The 19,786-nt window shown below is 34.9% G+C and overlaps 1 protein-coding gene across 2 annotated transcripts in view; it reads left to right on the forward strand.

Moving 5' to 3' along the window:
- Positions 1-18,702, forward strand: part of LOC143256205 (bifunctional 3'-phosphoadenosine 5'-phosphosulfate synthase-like) — a 56,332-nt gene extending 37,630 nt beyond the window's left edge. For both annotated transcript variants that reach the window (XM_076513087.1, XM_076513086.1), the window contains exons 5-12: positions 296-414; positions 6,814-7,039; positions 9,861-10,066; positions 10,840-10,971; positions 12,294-12,423; positions 13,651-13,793; positions 15,124-15,249; positions 17,649-18,702. In XM_076513087.1, the coding sequence (XP_076369202.1) occupies positions 296-414; positions 6,814-7,039; positions 9,861-10,066; positions 10,840-10,971; positions 12,294-12,423; positions 13,651-13,793; positions 15,124-15,249; positions 17,649-17,879 (1,313 nt within the window). In that variant the 3' untranslated portion in view covers positions 17,880-18,702. The remainder of the gene's footprint in view (positions 1-295; positions 415-6,813; positions 7,040-9,860; positions 10,067-10,839; positions 10,972-12,293; positions 12,424-13,650; positions 13,794-15,123; positions 15,250-17,648) is intronic.
- The last annotated feature ends 1,084 nt before the right edge of the window (positions 18,703-19,786 follow it).

The raw sequence follows: 19,786 nt of genomic DNA on the forward strand, positions 1-19,786 counted from the left end.
ACATTATTTCAGTAACTACACCCATATCATCCCGACTCTGAATACCTTTCACATATAATTTTATATTATTTTCTGCTATGTAATAAAAGATATAACAAAGATATTAAATCATGTAACAAGATATAACATTTTCAAGGAGAGGGCACTTGGTTTTGTTCATCCCATATACAACCTAGTACTGTGGTATTAAAATTTATAGGATTAATTTTTGAAGGTATAGAAGAGACTATATGAATAAAACTTTTGTATGTACATGTTTGAAGAATTTCCAGTTACACTTTGTTTGAATGTGTAGGTTTTACTGGGATTGACTCGGCATATGAAAAGCCTAGCCACCCTGATTTGGTCATCAAAGCTGGACAGCTGAGTGTTCAGGATTCAGTGCAATGTGTTGTTGGGTTGTTAAAAGACAAGGTAAGACCTGAATGTGTTGGATTCAGTGCAGTGTGTTGTTGAGTTGTTAAAAGACAAGGTAAGACCTGAGGGTATAGCATTTATTGCAGTGTGCTGTTGGGTTGTTAAGAGACAAGGTAAGACTAATGGTAAACAACAACAAGTTATGCACATAAATCATATGGCAAGCAGGCAACTAACAATGCATTAATATCTGTCATTTAATAAAATGATAATGAATAACAATTGTGCATGTATTACAATGAAAATGAATGATATAGTAACATATATTAAGTATTATAACCACAGACACATTGGTTCAAACATCCACATCCCAATACAGTGAAATCCTCTTGAATTCAAAGACAATTGGGGATGTACCTATTGAGGTTACCCCTCATGCTACCTTGAATTCATCACAAAGAGTTATTGTTGAGAGGGATTTGAAGAACATCCCCAAGTCAGAGATTCTCCCTGGTTTCTCCACTCAAGGAGTTTCTGCAGTGAGGAGCATCTCCACTTGCAAAGATGGAGTTACACTGCTGACAAATATCCTCATTTTGACATTTACATTACCACGTGCACCTGCCACCATCAAGGTAGGTTATCTAAATTGCAGGGTACAGCTGTACATTCCAAACCCTCTCCAATGTTTCCAATGTCAGAGATTCAACCACTCAAAGACGTTATGTCGTGGTCCCCTGACATGTGCTTGTTGTGGTGGCAAGGACCACGATTCCTTTGAGTGTGACACAGACCCACATTGTGTCAACTGCAATGGTTCTCACCCTTCCTACTTTTGTTCTTACCCAAAATGGTTGGAGGGAAAAGAGGTGCATCATTTGAAACCGACTCATAACATTAGTTATCCTGAGGCTCGGAAATTGCTGCCAGCCACTCCATCTCGGACATATGCTGCTGCACTTCGTTCCACAACTACAGTGGGAGTGCAGACAGATGTATCTGTGCCTCCAAGAGAATCGTTTTCAAAACAAATGAAAAGCCTTTTGACCTCCATGGTTAAAAAGATTGATGAATCAACTTCTACACCCATCTCTGTTTCTCCCATACATTCCAACAAACCTCATGATCCACCTCCTTTGGTTTCAAATACAGGCATTTCTTCAGATACATCTATTTCTCCCACCCCAAGATGCAAAGCAATCATTCGTTCACATCCTCAGTCACTGGAATCCCCTTCCAACAACAAAGACCTGCCCAATCAACCCAGGGCAGGATCCATGGAGGTCGATAAACCTCGTCTGAATAAGGACAGTAAGGAAAAAAGACATGGTCATAAACAGAAGGGTTCTCCAGCCACTTCGCCTACCCGTCATTAAAAATGGCCACCTTGATACAATGGAACTTTTGAGGTTTCCGAGTGACATCAAAACACTGATTGCTTTCTACCATCCTGTATGTCTTTCCTTACAAGAAAATTTCTGAAACCTGCCGATACAGTCACCTTTCGGCAGTTTTCTCTGTACAGAAATTACAGGCTGTGTGATGGACAAGACATGGAGGGGAGGCACTGTTGGTTGATCAGCATTTGCCCACCCTGTCTCTGTCACTCAACACACCCTTGGAGGCCGTAGCCATCCGTGTTTCCTTGGGTCATACCATCACTGTTTGTTCTCTCTACCTGTCCCCTTGAGAGACATATGATCAGTCAGACTTTGATGCTCTTGTTGAACAGTTGCTGTTTCCCTTTCTAATCCTGGGGGACTTTAATGGACATCATTTTCTCTGGGGAAGTGCTGTTATTGATAGGAGGGGTTGCTCTGTAGAGCATATGCTCTCTGATCACAATCTTTATCTTTTCAATACTGGTTCTTCCACTTATTTTCACACACCTAGTCAGTCCTTTTCAGCTATTGATCTCTCGGTTTGCTCCCCTTCATTATTCTCTCATTTTTCATGGAAGGTTGACAATAATTCACTAGGCAGTGATCATTTTCCTATACTTTTGAGAGAGACTGGTTGTGGTCAATACCACCCTGCCCGCGTGCCCCGGTGGAAGCTGGATCAGGCAGACTGGTCCACTTTTACTGCTCTTGCAAAACTTGATCCTGCCATTGTGAGTCAGTCATCAATAGACGACTGTGTGGCAGCGGTAACTGACTGTATTATACAAGCAGCTGCTCAGTGTATTCCTAAAACATTGACACATTTTCCATGATATCCTCATCCGTGGTGGAATCCTGCCTGCCACATGGCATGGAAGGCTCATAAACAGACCTGGGATACTTTCCGTAGATATCCCACACTTTCGAACTGCATCGCTTTCCAACGGGCTCGTGCACGTGCTAGGTGGGTAAGACGTCAAAGCCAGAAGGAATCTTGGATTAAGTTCACAACTGGCATATCTTCTACCACCATTTCCAAGGTCATATGGGACAGAATTCGAAAGGTCAGTGAGCACTACAATTCTGTCCCCTCTCAATCTTACTCTCTGATGGCCAAGAGATAGTTGATGTCTGGAGCATCACTGATACTCCAGGTGAAAGCTTTTGCTGGGTATCTAGCACTTCTGCTTGTTCCTCCACCTTCTTGGCCATCAAGACTCGGGCAGAGCATTTACCTCTTTCCTTTCAAACTGTCTCTTTGACTATAATTGTCCCTTTACACTGGTGGAACTGAAAATGGCCCTTCATCAATCTGGCAGTACATCGGTTGGACCTGATGATGTACACTGTGACATGCTGTGCTATCTCTCTCCTGCTTCTCTTGCTATTTTTCTGATTGTTTTTAACTGGATCTGGCAGGAGAATGTTTTTCCTAATACCTGGTGCCAGGCTATTATCTTACCTTTCTCTAACCCTGGGAAAGATCCCAAGATTCCTTCAAACTACCATCCAATTGCTTTGATGAGCTGTCTCTGTAAGACCTTAGAGAGGATGGTTAATGCTAGTCTCGTTTGGTTCCTCGAATCAAACAACCTACTCTCGCCCACCAAGTGTGGGTTCCGACGACAGTGCTCCACCATGGACCACTGGATTTGACTTGAAACATCAATCAGAGAAGCCTTTCTCAAATGACAACATCTTGTATCAATATTCTTTTGACATTGAGAAGGCTTATGACACAACATGGAGGTATGGCATTTTGCAAGACCTCCATATATATGGGTTACATGGGCATTTACCCATGTTTATTAAAATTTTTTAATGAACAGGAGATTCAAGTTCATGTGGGTTTGACACTTTCCCATTCTTTTGTACAGGAACTTGGAGTCCCTCAGGGCTGTGTTTTGAGTGTCACACTTTTCAGTATAAAGTTAAATGCCATCACTGAACAACTCCCTCTCACTGTTGTGAATGGGCTGTATATCGACGACTTTCACATCTCATGTCAATCGTCGAACATGAGATATATTGAGTGGCAACTACAAACTGCCCTCAATATGTACTGCCATGGACCACAGCGAATGGCTTTAATTTCTCTCTCTCTCTAATACCATTTGCATGCACTTTTGCTGCCAACAGGGTATTCACCCTGATCCTGAACTCTGTATCGGTGAAGTTTCACTGCCAGTGGTCCCTGAGACCAAGTTCTTGGGGCTTATCTTTAACCGTAAGCTGACCTTTATACCACACTTAAAGTAGCTATGGGTCAAATGCACAAGAGGACTGAACATCCTCCATGTCCTCTCTACCACCAGTTGGGGAGTGGATTGATGTTCTATGTTAAAGATATATCGTGCTGTTATTCAATCAAAACTAGACTATGGATCAATGGTCTATGGCTCTGCCAGACCCTTGGCCTTAAAGATGCTGGACCCCATTCATCATCAAGGACTTCGACTCTGCACTGGGGCTTTCCACACTTCCCCTGTTCAAAGCTTGTACATATAATTTCATGAACCTTTTCTGCACCTTTGCCGTTTGCAACTATCTTTACTATATTCATCGAAACTTCATTCCTTACCAAACCATCCCACCTGGGGATGTGTTTTCCTTCCTCAGTGGGTCATACTTTTTCAGAACAGATGATCTGCCATTGCTCCTTTTGGCCTTTGCATCCAGGCGCAATTGGATGAATTGGGTCTGTCCTTGGATAACATTGCAGAATCCACTGGTCAGCCCATCCCACCATGGCTTATTACAGTCCCCAAATGTGACCTTTCTTTAAGTCATCTGAGAAAGGCAGATACTCCTGATTGGAATTACCGTCTTTTATTTACTGAACATCTTTTGAACAATCTTTTCATTCCAATTTATACGGATGGTTTCAAATCAGGTAATTCTGTGGGCTCTGCCATGGTTTGTTGCGGTTAGGTGGTTGCATGCAGAATTCCCTCTACAGCTTCTGTGTTCACTGCTGAACTGTATGCCATATCTCTTGCCCTGGATCATATTGAAGTTAAGCAGTACTCCAACTTCACTATTTATACTGATCCGCTTAGTTCTCTACTGGCCCTGGAATTGTTTTACATTAGCTCACACCCTGTTCTCACTGATATTCAAAACCAACTGGCCCATTTTTCATTAACATCTACTTCTATCCAGTTTTTCTAGATGCCGGGCCATGTTGGTATTCGTGGGAATGAGCTTGCGAACTTGCAGGCACGGCAGCGAAATCTATCTACTCTGGCACTATCACCACTGTGCTTATTCCGTACATGGATTATGGTCCTGTATTCAAGGCTCGGCTCCGTGCCAGCTGGCAGTCCACTTGGAGTGAGCAACATGACAACAAGCTTTTCCAAATAAAACCCTATACTGGGCTTTGGCCGTCTAGCTTCCGTAAGGATCGGAAGGGGGAAGTTGTTCTAACTAGACTATGCATTGATCACAGTTTTTTAACTCATCGTTTTCTTTTATCTGGAATTGTTGCACCAGTGTGTAGTTTGTGTAACACTCAAATCACTGTAAGCCACATTTTACTTTCTTTCCATCGTTACGATTCTCAACGACGGCACTATTTTAAACATGTTTTTTCCCAGGGTTTGTCCATAATGTTAGACAGTGTTATTGGTGACGGTGACACTGTCGACCTTGATAAAGTTTTTAGTTTTTTAATGGCCATTAATCTTTTTAATCTCATTTAAGTGTTTGATATTTATTCATTACACCTTTTTAATTGTGGTTCCCTTTTCAGAGTCTCAATCTCTCTAGTTCAATTTGACATTGTAAAATGGCCAGAACATTAAATAATTCGACACCAGGACTGGAAAGGCCAACATCAGACGACTAACGCTGCTGTCCTGGCGAGTTGTTTTTACAAGTTTGCTGCATGTCTTTTAACACTTTTATTACTTTACCATTTGGTACTGGCCATAATGACAAATAACCCAGAACCAGGACTGGAAAGACCAAGTTCAGGTGACTGACGGTGGTTCCTGTACTTACCTGTTAGTCTTCCTGGCGGGTTATGATCATTACCATTCTGCTACAGGAAGTCCTTTACAACTTTGTAGACTGGATATCAACATTGGTTTTATGTTTTTACCTTCATTTCCTTTTATGTATTTTACTACATTTACTTTACTTTTACCTTTTTACCTAATGTTTGGCTAATTATTATTACAATTTTACTACATGTCTTTTAAAACTTTTATTACTTTACCTTTTGGTACTGGCCATAATGACACATAACCTGGAACCAGGACTGGAAAGACCAAGTTCAGGTGACTGACGGTGGTTCCTGTACTTACCTGTTAGTCTTCCTGGTGGGTTATGATCATTACCATTCTGCTACAGGAAGTCCTTTACATCTTCTCTTACTCTGCTTTCTCTCTTAACATTGTACACTAGGTGTCAACAGTGGTTTTATGCTTTTTCTGTTTTTTAATGATGTTTTGTTTTACCTTCATTTCCTTTTATGTATTTTACTACATTTAATTTATTTTTACCTTTTTACTGGACGTTTGGCAGAGGTAGCCTAGCTGCTTTGTGCCATAAAACACTAAATCAACCAACCAGACTATTGGGTTGAGTTTTAGCCTGTGGAATTTTCTTGTCTCTTTCATTACACATGTTAGTGCACATTTACACATTTCACATACTATGATGATAAATTTTAACACTTTTAGGCTTTTTACTGTCTTGTCATTTCTCTCTTGTGTGATTATGGTGTAAAATTCCTGTAAAGAAAGGTGTCCAGTCCTGATGACATTGAGTGGACTCTCTTCCAGCTTTCTTTTGTGTTTTCCTGTTCTGACTTTTAATTTGAAATGTATAACTATTGTACAGAACATGCCAGTTGCTAATTCTGAATATCTAATAGATATGAATATAGCTGTTCTCTGCTCAACACTTATCTCTAAGTATTCCATCTTGGCTATGTTTGTGATATACTGAAGTAAAATTACATGTTAATATTTGTGATTCTCAATTATTTGTGTTTTTATATTATTTTATTCTTGCAAGCCACCAGAAATAATTGGAGTTTGTAACAGTTGTTTTTATCATGCTTTAGGGTATCATTCCAGAGTCAGCAGTTGATAGTGTAAAGGAACTATTTGTTTCTAAGAATCGAGAAAATTCGGCAAAGGACGAAGCTGAATCGCTTCCATTTATCAACATTACTGAGGTGGACTTGCAGTGGGTTCAGGTTTTGTCCGAAGGTTGGGCTACACCCATGAAAGGATTCATGAGGGAAAGAGAGTACCTACAGTGCATGCACTTTGGCTGTCTTCTAGATGGTGGGTGAGAATACTTGCATGTCTTTGGTTTTATTTACTGACTACACATTTCTTTGCATTTCTTCAAGAGTTAAATATTCACTGTGTAGCTTTGTGCTTAATAACAAACAGATAGAAAAAATTAGGTAAGTAATACTCTTCAAAATGCTTAAAACCAACTGATAACTGACTTTTGTTTAGTGTTGAGACTGAACTTGAATGTATAGTAGGGATTAGTTTCAGTAAGAAGTATATATTTATCTAATTATTTGTTAATTTTCAACTCAATAATTTCTTAAATAAACATTGGTGAAACTCTTCTGCATTGAGTTTATAGTCTTAATGCTTTAGAGAATAACTGGCCTGAGAAGTTATAATAAGTTGTCAGTTAAGTTTTTTTAAAAAAAAAACAATTGCAAAACTGCAATTGACAAGAGGTAGCAAGAAGAAAACAGGGAATTAACCTAGTGATCCTGATTAGTAGATGAATTGTTGACAGAGTTGGTATACTGATTATTTTCTTTTTTCTGAAAAGTTTCTTTAGCTACACATTAGTTATGCTTAGAACCTCTAGCAAAACTAGCTGGTTTCACTTGTTGCAAGTTAATGAATATTATGGTTCAAATTTTGCCAGAAAAGCAAGATATATTATGGATGTATACTGTTTATAACTGTTGACATGTAACCCTAAGTGTATAACTGTTGACATGTAACCCTAAGTGAGTTGTTAAAGTAGAAGATGGGTTAAGATGGTAACTTTAATTTGGATGTGGTTTGTTTACCAGTTAAAACCAATGTCAAGAGGAAACACAAGCCCTGTTTTATTGTAAATATCAGTTCTAGTTAAACAAAGATTGAAAGTAGACATTTTCTAGATGCTAAGAAAATGAAATTCTTGTGGTTGGAGAATATTTTACCTTTAAGAACGTATAAAATGGCTCATATGTAACTGATAAAAAAAGTTTAAATAATTGCTGTATTTATCTGTTCTAATTTAATTATTTTTGGGGTGGGGATCAGGAAGTCCATGAGAAAGTTGTGTATTATTTTGGATAGTGGTGTAAGAGAACCTGGTTATTAGTGTGAAGCAGTGATATGAATTGTACTTGAAGCCTATGCAGAAAAATGTCATTGATGTGAGGTAAGATGGCCCTACAGGTGACAGGTCATTTTAAATGAACACATACCTGGTGATAAGTTATTTTAAATTAACACTAGCCTGGTGACAGGTCATTTTAAATTAACACTAGCCTGGTGACTAGTTATTTTAAATGAACACACACATGGTGACAGGTTATTTTAATAGTCTTCAGGAAAGAAATGAAAGACAATATAAAATTATTCTTTAGACAGGACTATATATAGTATACAGTTATTTGATTATTTTTTGCATCTTTGGTTCTTAAGTTGCTAAGATTGAGGAATTGCATCATCCACATGTACCCACAACATCATCTTATCAAATATTAAGATCTTTAAGCACAAAATTTATGTTAATATTTTTGAGTGAATTTAATTTTTTCTATGATTCTAAAAGTTATAATAACAAACATTTTCATTAGATTTAATTTGTTTTATAATTCCCTCTTTATATTTAGTTTGTCCAACAAATTTGTACACTTGTGTGTCACTACTCAGTTCATTTAATATCTTCATTTCCATGTGCTAATTAATTTATTATTGTTTCCTTGATAAAACTTAATGATTGTTAAGCCACAGAAAAGGACCAACTCGCACATTTATATATAACCTCAAGTAACCTTACTTATCACCTCTTGTAACTAAGTAAGGACAGAACACATATTTTCAATAATATTTTAAACCTTCTTTTTATTGTTATAATTCTATAACTATTTGTTTTCTTGTTTCAGTACAAGCTGATTGTACGTGTAGTTTTAAAATCCTAAACGTTGAAGAAATGTCTTATGCATATCAAAGAGAAATTTGCTGAAATACATCAAACAATGTGCGTGCATATTTCTTCAGTTTTTCCTTTCAAAAAATGTGAAGGAATCCCTGTGAAAGGAAAAGATGTAATTGAAATCGTAAATATAATATATACACAATAAAATCTAAAATTCATATTTTAAAAACTTCTTAAGGTTTTTATCTGTCAGTTACCTGTATTCATTTTCATGTTTCTTTTAAGTGAACTTGGACGAAAATTTGAGATGACTTGTTAATTAATGTACAAGGTATAAATCAACATACATTTGAATGAAAGTGAAGGGTGCAGTGGGTGCTTTAAGTTTTGTAATGTGACCATAGTTACTGAACTATTCTAAAACCTTACTAACCTGCTGCTCTTGAAAATAGGTCCAGACTTTGATGGAATCTGAAGAGTTAGTCTGAACTAAGATAAACTTTGGAAATTAAAATAAATTGGGGTACGTTTTGGACATTTACAGGATATATTCTACCTTTCTGGGCAGCATTCATGCTCTCTTAACAACAACAACAAAAAATCCCCTTTCCATATTGGCACAGCAGTATGTTTCTAAACTTATACTGCAAGAAACTAGGTTTTGATACATGTGGTGAGCAGAGAAGAGAAAGCTTATTCTGTATCTTTAAAATAAGGTAGAAATAAATGGTAAAGGTCAGGAGTAGAAATGTCTTATTTTTTAATGTCTTGTATAAAGGTGAATGTTTACTGATTATATATTATTAATCTTAATTATTACTTATCTATTAATTCCATTGGTTCTTTATCTAAGTTAAAGGCACCAACTAAACAGTCAGGAAATCTCTGTGTTCTGTAAAGATGTTTCATTTATAATTGCATGGGTAGTTTGTGTAAATAATGGTTACTTGAGCATGCAAACACATTTTTTAAAAACAGATGGTGTGACAAACCAGTCGATTCCCATTGTACTGCCAGTTTCTACAGAAGACAAGGAAAATCTGATAGACTCTTCGGCCATTGCTCTGAGACATCAGGGCAAGTGCTACGCTATCCTTCGGCATCCTGAATTTTATGAGCATAGGAAAGAAGAGCGATGCTGTAGACAATTTGGTACAAATGACCTTGGTCATCCTTATGTAAAGGTCAGTAACTGTGGCATACATCCAGTAATATTATATGTTCTAACATGTTTCTACAATGTGAGATATTTATGGGCAGTGTGGACATTAAACCTCTTTGGAAAACATTCCAATCGAGTTCAAAAGTGAAAAGAACCTAAACTTCAAGAAACACTGTAGTTGATGTGTTAGATTATTAGACCAAAGTGATTATAATCTGGAGTAACAAAAAAATAGTTTTAGTTGATGTATTTAAATATTAGACTAAAATGATATAATCTGGAGTAAATGTCTTTAAATTTTAGTTTCAAACTGTTTTATTATGATGTGCATTCTTATTGGTTGTTGATTTTGTGACGCCACATAATTTTATTACCTGTTAAGTTTGTGATGTAACAAGATTTTGTCAGCTGGTAAGTTTGTGATGTTTTAACTTAATATTTATCAGTAAATTTTGTAATGTGACAGTTTTTATCAGTTCGTAATTTTGTGATTAAACATAATTTTTACAGTTGTTAACTTTGTGATGTAATATATTTTTCTCAGGTTTTGATTTTGTGATATAATGTTTTTATCGGCTGTTGAGGTTGTGATATAATATATATCTTTATTATAGTTATACATTTGATACTTAGAATATCTTACTCTAAGTAATATTGCAGAAGATTACTTCTAAAAGATAACATGATCTTTACAGAAATCATAATTAAGACCAGAAACTTGTATCTGTACAAGCCACAATAGCTCATTAAGTTACTATATAAATTAACAGCCTATGTTACATTGTTTGATATTAGATGATCTATGAAAGTGGAGACTGGTTAGTTGGAGGAGATCTGGAAGTATTAGAGAGAATCAGATGGAATGATAGCTTGGATGATTTCCGCCTTTCTCCAATGGAACTTCGAGCCAAATTCAAAGAGATGGAAGTGAGAACCTTCATTTAAGTAACAGCCAACTCTGACCTAGCTTTACTATATTTTTGTTTTACTTTTAATCTCTCTTCAGCAAAACATGCTATAAATGGGCTTCTGATGTGTTAAATCTTTTCTGTTTTTGTCATGTGATTATTAATTACACATTTGTCTACTTTCTTTGAGATAGCGTGCAGTATTAAAATTATCAGAAGCTTCTAGTAATAATTTATCACTACTTAGTAATACACTTTCCTAAAGTATTTATAGAATAATTGAAAACGTTTTTAGTTCAGAATTATGTTTTTCTGTGTGTTTTCTTACAAAAGAAGTCACATTCTTATTGTTAGTTGGCATAATATCACAACTTTTGTCTGTTTGATGTTTGTACTGTGTAAAATATGTTGTACATTGAAGGACAAATAAGATGAGGTATTGTGGTTGACCATGTGTTTTCTACATTCTGTTATGTATGACCTACAATAAAAGTTCAAAGTAATGGACAGTTCATGTGTATTGAACTCATTTAGTGGAGTTTACAAATTCCATACTAATCACCAGCCATCTGATTTAATAATGAACATAACCAGTTTTATAATCTACAACTAATTAGTTGTTCGTTTTCAACTACTTGACTTTAATAACGAACATAACCAGTTTTATAATCTATAACTAATTAGTTGTTTGTTTTCAACTACCTGACTTTAATAACGAACATAACCAGTTTTATAATCTATAACTAATTAGTTATTTGTTTTCAACTACCTGACTTTAAATCTAAACTAATTAGAACATAACCTGTTTTATCATCCATGACTAATTAGTTGTTCGTTACACAACTGTCTGACTTTAATAATGAACATAACTAGTTTTCTCTTCTGACAGCTTCATAAAGTTTTTCTCTCCTACCAACTCTGATTTGAAATAAATTCCAAGAAGCTAGAGGTTTATGAGATAATTGGTCGAATAGCCTTGCATATCATAAAACAACTGATGGAATAGTATTTTATGAGCAAGCTATGGTTAAAAGGAATATAGTACAACGCATGTATAATATTATTTATGTGGTATGTTCCCTGAATTCATCTAAGATTTTAGGATTAGTTTCTTCATGAAATTTATAGTGTATTTTCCAATTATTAAATGTTATTTTAATATTAACTGATGGTTACAGGTTAGGCAAAAGTATGAACTGGTGACACCAAAGTAACTTTGGTTTTAAAATTTTAATGTTTCAAAACAGTATTGCAACAACATATAAGTCATATTATTTCATCATTCAACAAATAAAGCAACATTGTTAGATGCCTTTTCTAATGTTTCTTTGTTTCCTCCAGGCAGATGCTGTCTTTGCATTCCAACTACGTAACCCTGTTCATAACGGGCATGCACTATTAATGAAAGATACCAAACGTAAACTGCTGGAGAGGGGTTACAAGAAGCCAGTTCTGTTGCTTCATCCATTAGGTATGGGGTGTTACTAGTGTTGACACAAGATTCACTAGAGAACTCTTAACAACAATAAATGAAATATTAGCAAGCCTACACAAGAATACTATTGAAGAGCTGGTCTTAGTTTTAAAGGAAATTCAAATAAGAGAGAAAGAAATCATTGTATCCCAGATGATATGATGATTGAAAATGAAATCTGATTTGAATTACAAATCACCTTGTTTTTAATGAATCAGTACACTAGATAAATAATCGATTTTAATTTTAATACGTCAAACCAAGTGCAACCAGAGCCTTATTTGAAACCTTTATAGTTTGACCTTTAACCTTGTTTTGATTGTATTAAATAGACAATTTGTAATAATTACTCATTTCATAACACTGGTTATAAAAAGTGTATTAAATAAAACTTTATTTTCTAAATGAATCCTGGTTGTCTGAGATAAATTGTAATCAGTGAGGACAAACATTTAACTGGTTTTCTAGAATGAGGTTTGTTCTACAAGATGTGAGGAGAAAACTTGAATTAATGATGATAAAGAATAAATTAGCATGTCTAAATGTAAACGTTTTGTAGTTTATTTTATGTGCTGTTTTTGGCAGACACCGTTTGTTAGGCAGTAATGACTGTGTCATAGTGGAATTAAGTTCTGTCTGAGTGTTTGTCGAATGACATTATAAAATAGGTTGAGGTTAGTTATCAGTGTTATAATGAGAAGTTAAAAGATTAAAAGTATTTTTATGTGAACATACTGTAGTTATAGCTGGATTATTAATAAATTAGATATTTTAGAAAAATAATATTTTATTGGTGTGTAAGTTTCTGTGATTTCATAGATTAGGAGGTGATTGGCCGAAGAGTTTGGGGATGGTCTGATTGAGATATTTAAGATTGTAAATGGAATTGATAGTGTTGATGTATCATTTTTTTCTTATAATTAACAGTGAGGATAGTAGGACTAGGGGTCACAAATATAAATTGTGATAGGGTAGGAGTCATCTTAAGTTGAGACAGTTCCATTTTTCTAACAGAGTTGGCCTTTGAAATGGGTTACCTCTGGATGTTTTGGAGGCAGTAAATTTAACTGAGTTTCAGAGAAAGCTTGATAGTTATATGAATGATAAGGTTGGCTCTATGATTTTTGAAAAATTAATTTAGTTTAGAGGGTGGAACAGCCATAGGTCCCATGTTGTTTTAATATTAATTTCACAACTTTTGGTCTGAGTATCTTATCCTTTCAGGAGGGTGGATTAAAGACGATGACGTTCCTTTGTATGTGAGAATGGAACAGCACAAGGCAGTTCTACAGGAACACGTGCTGGATCCAAAAACTACAGTACTTGCAATATTTCCTTCTCCAATGATGTATGCGGGTCCAACCGAGGTGTGTAAAACATTTTCTTTAAAGAAATTTGAAAAACAAAACAGTAAAAATCAGGATTACATAAATAGATACAATAGATTGAACGATCCACAATAAATGAGTTTTTTTACTAAGTCCTTACTTTATGTGTTGGCAAATGATACTTCTCGTAAAATATTTTTTTTAACATAGTAGTTTATTGAAAAATATGGACAAACAATACCATTTTAACTTCAAGCAGTTTTGTGTTCTTCGTGACAGTTTGATCTAACAGAAGAAGGGTTTGATAGTTTACCATAGAAGACAAAAACAAACAATGCCAGTAGATGCTCTGTTAGTAACAGATGTTATTAACACAAAAACAAACAATGCCAGTAGATGCTCTGTTAGTAACAGATGTTATTAACACAAAAACAAACAATGCCAGTAGATGCTCTGTTAGTAACAGATGTTATTAACACAAAAACAAACAATGCCAGTAGATGCTCTGTTAGTAACAGATGTTATTAACACAAAAACAAACAATGCCAGTAGATGCTCTGTTAGTAACAGATGTTATTAACACAAAACAAACAATGCCAGTAGATGCTCTGTTAGTAACAGATGTTATTAACACAAAACAAACAATGCCAGTAGATGCTCTGTTAGTAACAGATGTTATTAACACAAAACAAACAATGCCAGTAGATGCTCTGTTAGTAACAGATGTTATTAACACAAAACAAACAATGCCAGTAGATGCTCTGTTAGTAACAGATGTTATTAACACAAAACAAACAATGCCAGTAGATGCTCTGTTAGTAACAGATGTTATTAACACAAAACAAACAATGCCAGTAGATGCTCTGTTAGTAACAGATGCCAAAACAAACAATGCCAGTAGATGCTCTGTTAGTAACAGATGTTATTAACACAAAACAAACAAGTAGTAGATGCTCTGTTAGTAACAGATGCCAGCCAGTAGATGCTCTGTTAGTAACAGATGTTATTAACACAAATCAATGCCAGTAGATGCTCTGTTAGTAACAGATGCCAGTAGATGCTCTGTTAGTAACAGATGCCAGTAGATGCTCTGTTAGTAACAGATGTTACTAACATAAATCTAAACACACACACACACACACACACACCATAATGTTATTAGTTAGCTTTAGTAAACACAGATTTCTCATATTTTTGTTTTTGTTCAGTTGTGTGATTTTACTGAAGAAAAATATTTGGAGAACTTAGGCTCAAGGCTACTGTACTAAGTTATATAACACGTCAAATCATTTTGCCATTTCTCTATCTTTTAATGGGACATGAGATGTTATTATTATTGTATTATGTATTAATACAAACAACACTTTAGGTTCAGTGGCACGCTAAGGCACGTATGGCTACAGGAGCTAACTTTTACATAGTAGGAAGAGACCCAGCTGGAATGCTTCACCCAAGCACAAAGAAAGATTTGTATGACCCTACTCATGGTAGGAAGGTAAGAACTGATTTATTGAATATGATTTATATTCGTGGAAGTATAAAATGAATGTTTAAAAATGAACTCACTTAAAATTTTTATCTGTCTCCATTTTCATCATTGGAGAGGTAGACAAGTATTAGTGCTTTGTATTAATTTACTTTTACTCAATCAAGCCATGTATGTAAATGAAACCTACAAATGAATCCATTAGTGGGTATAGCTAATTAAGTATGCTGTTATTACTTGTAACAACTAAAATGTGTTGTTTCATAGATGGAATACTCTTGTTGTTAGTGATATGTTTGGCTATAATGCTTTCAAAAAACAAACTGAAAACCTTGGGACTTCCAATAAATCATCGTTTAAGTTATTTTTCTTCATTACTTTTCTTGATTCTAAGAGATCTCTCATCTTTCTTCTTTCCTAAGGAAAGTTCTGAAGAATTTAATTAACCAGGCTGTGTGACCAACACAGTAAATATTACAGGAATATTACGTACAATAAAGTTATCTGAAGAAAACAGTTGAATGATTTGTGACTTTTTAAGTTATGTAAAACATTATCTGTCATATTATAATGTACATAATGTGGTATATCTCACAAGCATGAACTGAGTTAAAGAAAAGTACAGTTCTTAAGTTCATCATCTGTCATATCATAATGTATGTAATATGGTGTCTTAGCAACATTACATTAGATATATTTACTGTGTAAGTCATGAATTTTGGTTAATTAACATGGTATGAGATGTGAGATTTTATTATACAGTTACCAACTGATGTATAAATACAGTTCATCATTTGTGTAAGTAATAAAGTGCAGGTTTGATACAAGTTATCATGATTTAGAGTTAAGTTTGTATTTCATTTTTTGTTTGATACACTGTTACCACGTGTTCATTAATAGACACGACTACAGTGTTCACTGTATATCTAGTGTTTAATTTTAATTACAGTTGCTGTGGTTTTAACTTTAACTATACATACAGAACTATCATGTCACTTATTATAGGTATCATTAGATGTAGTTTGGGTTTAGTTTTGTTACTTCTACAAAACATCAAGACCCACTCTTAAACTCCCCAGTTTTGTGGATAAATGTTTGGAATATAGAATTAATATTCAACACAACTGGAAGTTGTATTGATTGTTTAATGCTCCCCTTAAGTAGCTTCCCACCATCAAGCAACGTCAAGACAACAACGTCTCCATACTGGTGGAAGAGCGAAGCTGATAGGGCCTGTAAACTATACAATCAGGCCCATATTGTGTTCTTGTGGCATGACCCGGCCAGGGCAGAGGATATAGTGTAGTTCACACAGTATTACATCCTTTTTTACTTTCACTGTAGGTACTCAGCTTAGTCATTTGTCAAGTACAGGGCAGAGGATATAGTAGATATAGTGTAGTTCACACAGTATGACTTCCTTTTTTACTTTCACTCGTAAGTGTTGAGCTTAGTCATTTGTCAAGTACAGGGCAGAGGATATAGTAGATATAGTGTAGTTCACACAGTATGACTTCCTTTTTTACTTTCACTCGTAAATGTTGAGCTTAGTCATTTGTCAAGTACAGGGCAGAGGATATAGTAGATATAGTGTAGTTCACACAGTATGACTTCCTTTTTTACTTTCACCGTAAGTGTTGAGCTTAGTCATTTGTCAAGTACAGGGCAGAGGATATAGTAGATATAGTGTAGTTCACACAGTATGACTTCCTGTTTTACTTTCACTCGTAAGTGTTGAGCTTAGTCATTTGTCAAGTACAGGGCAGAGGATATAGTAGATATAGTGTAGTTCACACAGTATGACTTCCTTTTTTACTTTCACTCGTAAGTGTTGAGCTTAGTCATTTGTCAAGTACAGGGCAGAGGATATAGTAGATATAGTGTAGTTCACACAGTATGACTTCCTTTTTTACTTTCACTCGTAGGTGCTGAGCTTAGTCATTTGTCAAGTACTGAGCTCTGTAATAATACTTGAAGGGTAGATATCAAACTGTATACCACATTATTAAGTTTTGTCTGTGTTTTGTCAGTTTACCACTCAACGTTTAATGTTGACCAAAACATTATTGAACAATGGCTGTATTTTCAATCTTCAATAATGCACACAAAATGCCATGTTCTAAGCATTGTTGTTAATAAGAACTACTGTAAAGCAGTACATAGGTTCTTCTCGTATTACTGCTACACCATAGGAGCACAGGAGTTGTTCTTCTGACAGCAAAGCTCTTATGTTGCTGCCCTATTCTGAACACAAAATCCCAAAGCACACAGTATCTCTTGTTTTAGCTCAGACTTGTAAATCCTTTGAAGTTTCATGATATTAAATATTTAATTGTGTTTCAAAAGTTTGATGTTCATTTTTAGCTCTGCATTTTACATCTAAGACAACTTTATTACTTCTACTGCAGGTGCTTATAATGGCTCCTGGTCTTACTCAGCTGGAAATCATACCATTCCGAGTGGCAGCATATGACAAAACAAAAAAGAAAATGGATTTTTTTGATCCAGAAAGGAAAGACGACTTTGAATTTATATCCGGAACCAAGATGCGAACATTAGCTCGAAATGGAGAGGACCCACCAGATGGCTTCATGGCCCAGACTGCTTGGAAAATTTTAGCTAATTATTATAGATCTTGAGAACAATGAACTTTAAATGAAGCACAGCATTTATCATGTCCATTGGCACTGCAAGAGAAACGATTAATTTGTGATTAAAGCTGTTTTTGGTGGACCAGTAAATTCTCTGGCTGTCTACTGAGGCATGTCTACATGTAACACAAAGGGGAAAAATTCGAACACATAATGAAGCACATTAAAGAGTGAAGTAAAAAAACACTAGCACTTATGGAGTGTGTGGGACCAAACTGTTGAGTAATTCTAGAATCTTTGTTTTCCCTTTATTATTTTTTTTCTTATTTAGTATGGATCTCTTAAAGTATCTACATACATTTTTATAATATTTAAAATAATTATTTTGGAGCTAAAACTTCAGATCTGATATTTTTTATCATTTAAATTTTCTTTCAGTGAAATAATAATGTGCCTTAGGAATAACGTGTATCCAGATTGTACTGGACTGTGTTCTGGTAAAATTATTGCATGCTTTTAATGCAGTTTGAAAACTATATATTTATATACATATGCTTCACAGTATACTGATTTGTTAATTGTACATTTGAGAAAGTTTAGACATATGGCAGCATAAATGTTACAGTATATATATATATAAAGTTATAACTAATAATATGTATGAAAACCATCTCTAGTAGCATAGTGAAATTATCCACATATAGTCTATGGAAGTACTGTTTCACTTTGACTTTACTATTCCAGTCCTACTGGTGATGGTGGTGTGAAAACCTTGCATTTATTTTTTATCTTGATCTGTTAATTAGTCTATCCTGTTACATCTGATTTCAGTGACTAAGTTGCATGCAAAATAAAATATTTCTTTTTGTCATTGGTTTGTTAAGCCTTTTCTCAGTGGAGTTTCATTAAGTCAACTGACATTAGTTTATTCACTAGTGTAAATGCCATGATTCTGTGTATTGGCTACATCCAGCTTGTTTCCTTGTTTATTGAATTACTCTTTAGAGTAATGTAAACACCACTACAGTTAACTAAATCTGCAATATTTATAAAATATATTTTATATTAACCAAAATGTCATCTTTGAGAATCGGTAGAAAATTTCCATGCTTCATAATGCTGCAATATACTTCAAGGCCCTGACTTACAGATATGTACACAAATATATACTCTCACATGCACACATTTTAAAAGTTAATCCAAAAATATGCAAAGACAAAACCTAGCAGTAAAGAAATAGTTTAAAAACAACCTATTTAGTCATGAGTGGTATGTAAATCAATTTAACTTTTTTTTTTGATATGTTGTTTTTTTCATGTTTCTGGATTATATTAAGATAATTTCTTTTCATTTATTTGTTCTTGCTGATAACTGTCACACACGATTATGTTAAGGGCTCAATTTGTAATTCCATGTTTACTGTTATGACCATGAATATGTGGAGACTGGGTCAGAGTTCAAACTAAAAATAAGATAATGCTAGATACTTCAGAAACTTAATGCCATCACTAGTTTGTTACTGCTTGCTTCAGTTATTGTAGAACTAATATTTGGTAAAAAAATTCAAAAATAAATAAACAAAAGAAGGATAGTGGTAGATTATAAGAACTTAATTTGAAATTAACACTATGATAAGTATGTGACAACAAGTGTAATTTGCCTTTTAAAATGAAAAGTGATTAAAGGTTTCCCAAGGTGGTGTTTTGCAGCTGAAGTGGTCTTGCTAGTTTGATGAATGGGGCTGTGATTTAGGTATACCAGTTTGAAGAAATAACCAATTCATAAAAGATTTACAAATTGAAGATTTTAAAACACTATCTAATGAGACGTTGACTACGGTCTAGCAACATTTTGTTAATTAAAAAATGCTTGAATATTATTTGGATTGGTTTCTTTTCAGAGTTGGAATCATAGGATCCAACTACTCACGAAAATTTTACTGTTGGGGGGAATGA

The sequence above is a fragment of the Tachypleus tridentatus genome, chromosome 7 (genome assembly GCF_004210375.1).
Source record: "Tachypleus tridentatus isolate NWPU-2018 chromosome 7, ASM421037v1, whole genome shotgun sequence".
Classification (NCBI taxonomy): Eukaryota; Metazoa; Arthropoda; class Merostomata; order Xiphosura; family Limulidae; genus Tachypleus; species Tachypleus tridentatus.